Source organism: Haplochromis burtoni, unplaced genomic scaffold (genome assembly GCF_018398535.1).
Source record: "Haplochromis burtoni strain Fernald_Lab_line unplaced genomic scaffold, NCSU_Asbu1 Contig_4380, whole genome shotgun sequence".
Lineage (NCBI taxonomy): Eukaryota > Metazoa > Chordata > Actinopteri > Cichliformes > Cichlidae > Haplochromis > Haplochromis burtoni.
Window position 1 is genome coordinate 1 of NW_024586741.1, and position 1,767 is coordinate 1,767.

A 1,767-nucleotide genomic window follows, 5' to 3' on the forward strand; every position below is an offset into this window, starting at 1 on the left:
GTGTGTGTGTGTGTGTGTGTGTGTGTGTGTGTGTGTGTGTGTGTGCGCTCCAGGCTCCAGAGCTGTTCACGGTGGAGAGAGCCTGGAACGCTTTGGAGATAGCTGGGAAGAAACTGCTGGGACCACTGGGAATGAAAACCCTCGATCCTGAGTAATACATTTAAGCTTCTAACTAAACGCCGCAGCACAACGCGTCTTCAGTAACAGCAGTGAAAGACTTAAATGGCTCTTATTGTGTTGTCTCAGTGACCTGGTTTACTGTGGCGTCTATGATAACGCACTGGACAATGACAACTACAACGTGGCCAGAGGCTTCAACTACCACCAAGGACCGGTGAGTCCCACGTCTGTCACTGCAGATGGTTGAACGCAGTGCTGAACAGAACGCCAACCAGAAGAAATGTTTAAAAGTAAACTTTAATAATGCATCAGATCTCCACTGGTAGAAAAGTCAGAGACATGGACATGGAAAATCATCCACCTACAGGCTGCACTCAGAGGATTCACTGTCAGATTTCGGATACATTACCTATAACGTGTCACACAACCTGTTACACACTTTGTGTTTGTGCGTAGGAATGGCTGTGGCCAGTCGGGTACTTCCTGCGTGCTAAACTCTACTTCGCAAAGAAGCTGGGAGAAGACACGTACACCAAAACGGTTACCTTGGTGAAAAATGTTCTGTCACAACATTACACTCACCTGGAGAGGTAGGCCGCTCTCCCCTGTACCTCTGATGAAACGACTGCCTTTTATTGCTTTTCTTTACTAACCTGTCCCTACCTGTCCACCTCCACCAGGTCTCCATGGAAGGGTCTGCCAGAGCTGACCAATGAGAATGGCCAGCACTGTCCATTCAGCTGTGAGACCCAGGCCTGGTCTCTAGCCACTGTGCTGGAGGTCCTGTATGACCTGTAGACCTGTGCAGAGGGCCACCTGTTGCTCAGTTCATCACCAGCCAATCACAGCATCCACTCAGAAAAGTGGACGAGAGGGTCAGTGTGGATGGAATCACACTGTTTTCTTTTTTTCCAGAGGGGGGGGTTCTGGTAGCATTTCCAAATAAATACTGCAGTGCTTAAAGTGTTTACTAACCAGCCTTGATTGCATTTGTTTGTAGTTAAGTTTGCAAGCTAAATAAAAGATAAGGTCCCAGCAGAAAGCTGATGTAGCTCATATTTCCTATGTTTCCCATATGACCTGAATGCAGCACATTTTAAAGTCCAGCCAGTCTTTAGACTGTAGCAGCTGCTAAGTGTGGTGAACGTTAGCGTGTCTGATCCTGCAGACATCCATACCAAAGACATGACCTTGGTATGGATGAAGAGGTGTTTGGTAGGCGTGGACTCACAGGGTTGGTGTTAAAACCATTATGAGCCACTGTGCATTCTGTCCCCATAGCAGTTATTTTAAATAAAAAGAGAAGATGTTTTTCTTTGTGGGTCATTGCTGTTCACCAAGGCTCATGTTTGCTACTGAAATCTGCTGTGTGCTTTTATCCTACATCTGTCACAGTGTCCTGTCTCCTGACCTGCAGCGAACACCTGCTGCACGACGAGCTGTAGCAGCACTGGTAGCGTGTTAATGTTGGTGTGAGTGTAGGTTAAGTTTAGCTTCTCTATGGAACAGAAAAACCCTCCAGCCTGTACCTTTACACCTGTCATACAGAGAGTGCAGAATTATTAGGCAAGTTGTATTTCTGAGGAATAATTTTATTATTGAACAACAACCATGTTCTCAATGAACCCAAAAAACTCATTAATATCA

At 46.1% G+C, this 1,767-nt stretch overlaps 1 protein-coding gene across 1 annotated transcript; it reads left to right on the plus strand.

Annotated features, from left to right (window-relative positions):
• Positions 1 to 21: 21 nt before the first annotated feature.
• On the plus strand, positions 22 to 1,097 carry LOC102312325 (glycogen debranching enzyme). Its single transcript, XM_005953440.3, has 4 exons — positions 22 to 151; positions 247 to 334; positions 577 to 710; positions 801 to 1,097. Exons 1-4 carry the CDS (start codon positions 132 to 134, stop codon positions 916 to 918), a joined length of 360 nt encoding a protein of 119 aa, XP_005953502.1. The 5' UTR covers positions 22 to 131; the 3' UTR covers positions 919 to 1,097.
• Positions 1,098 to 1,767: the final 670 nt, after the last annotated feature.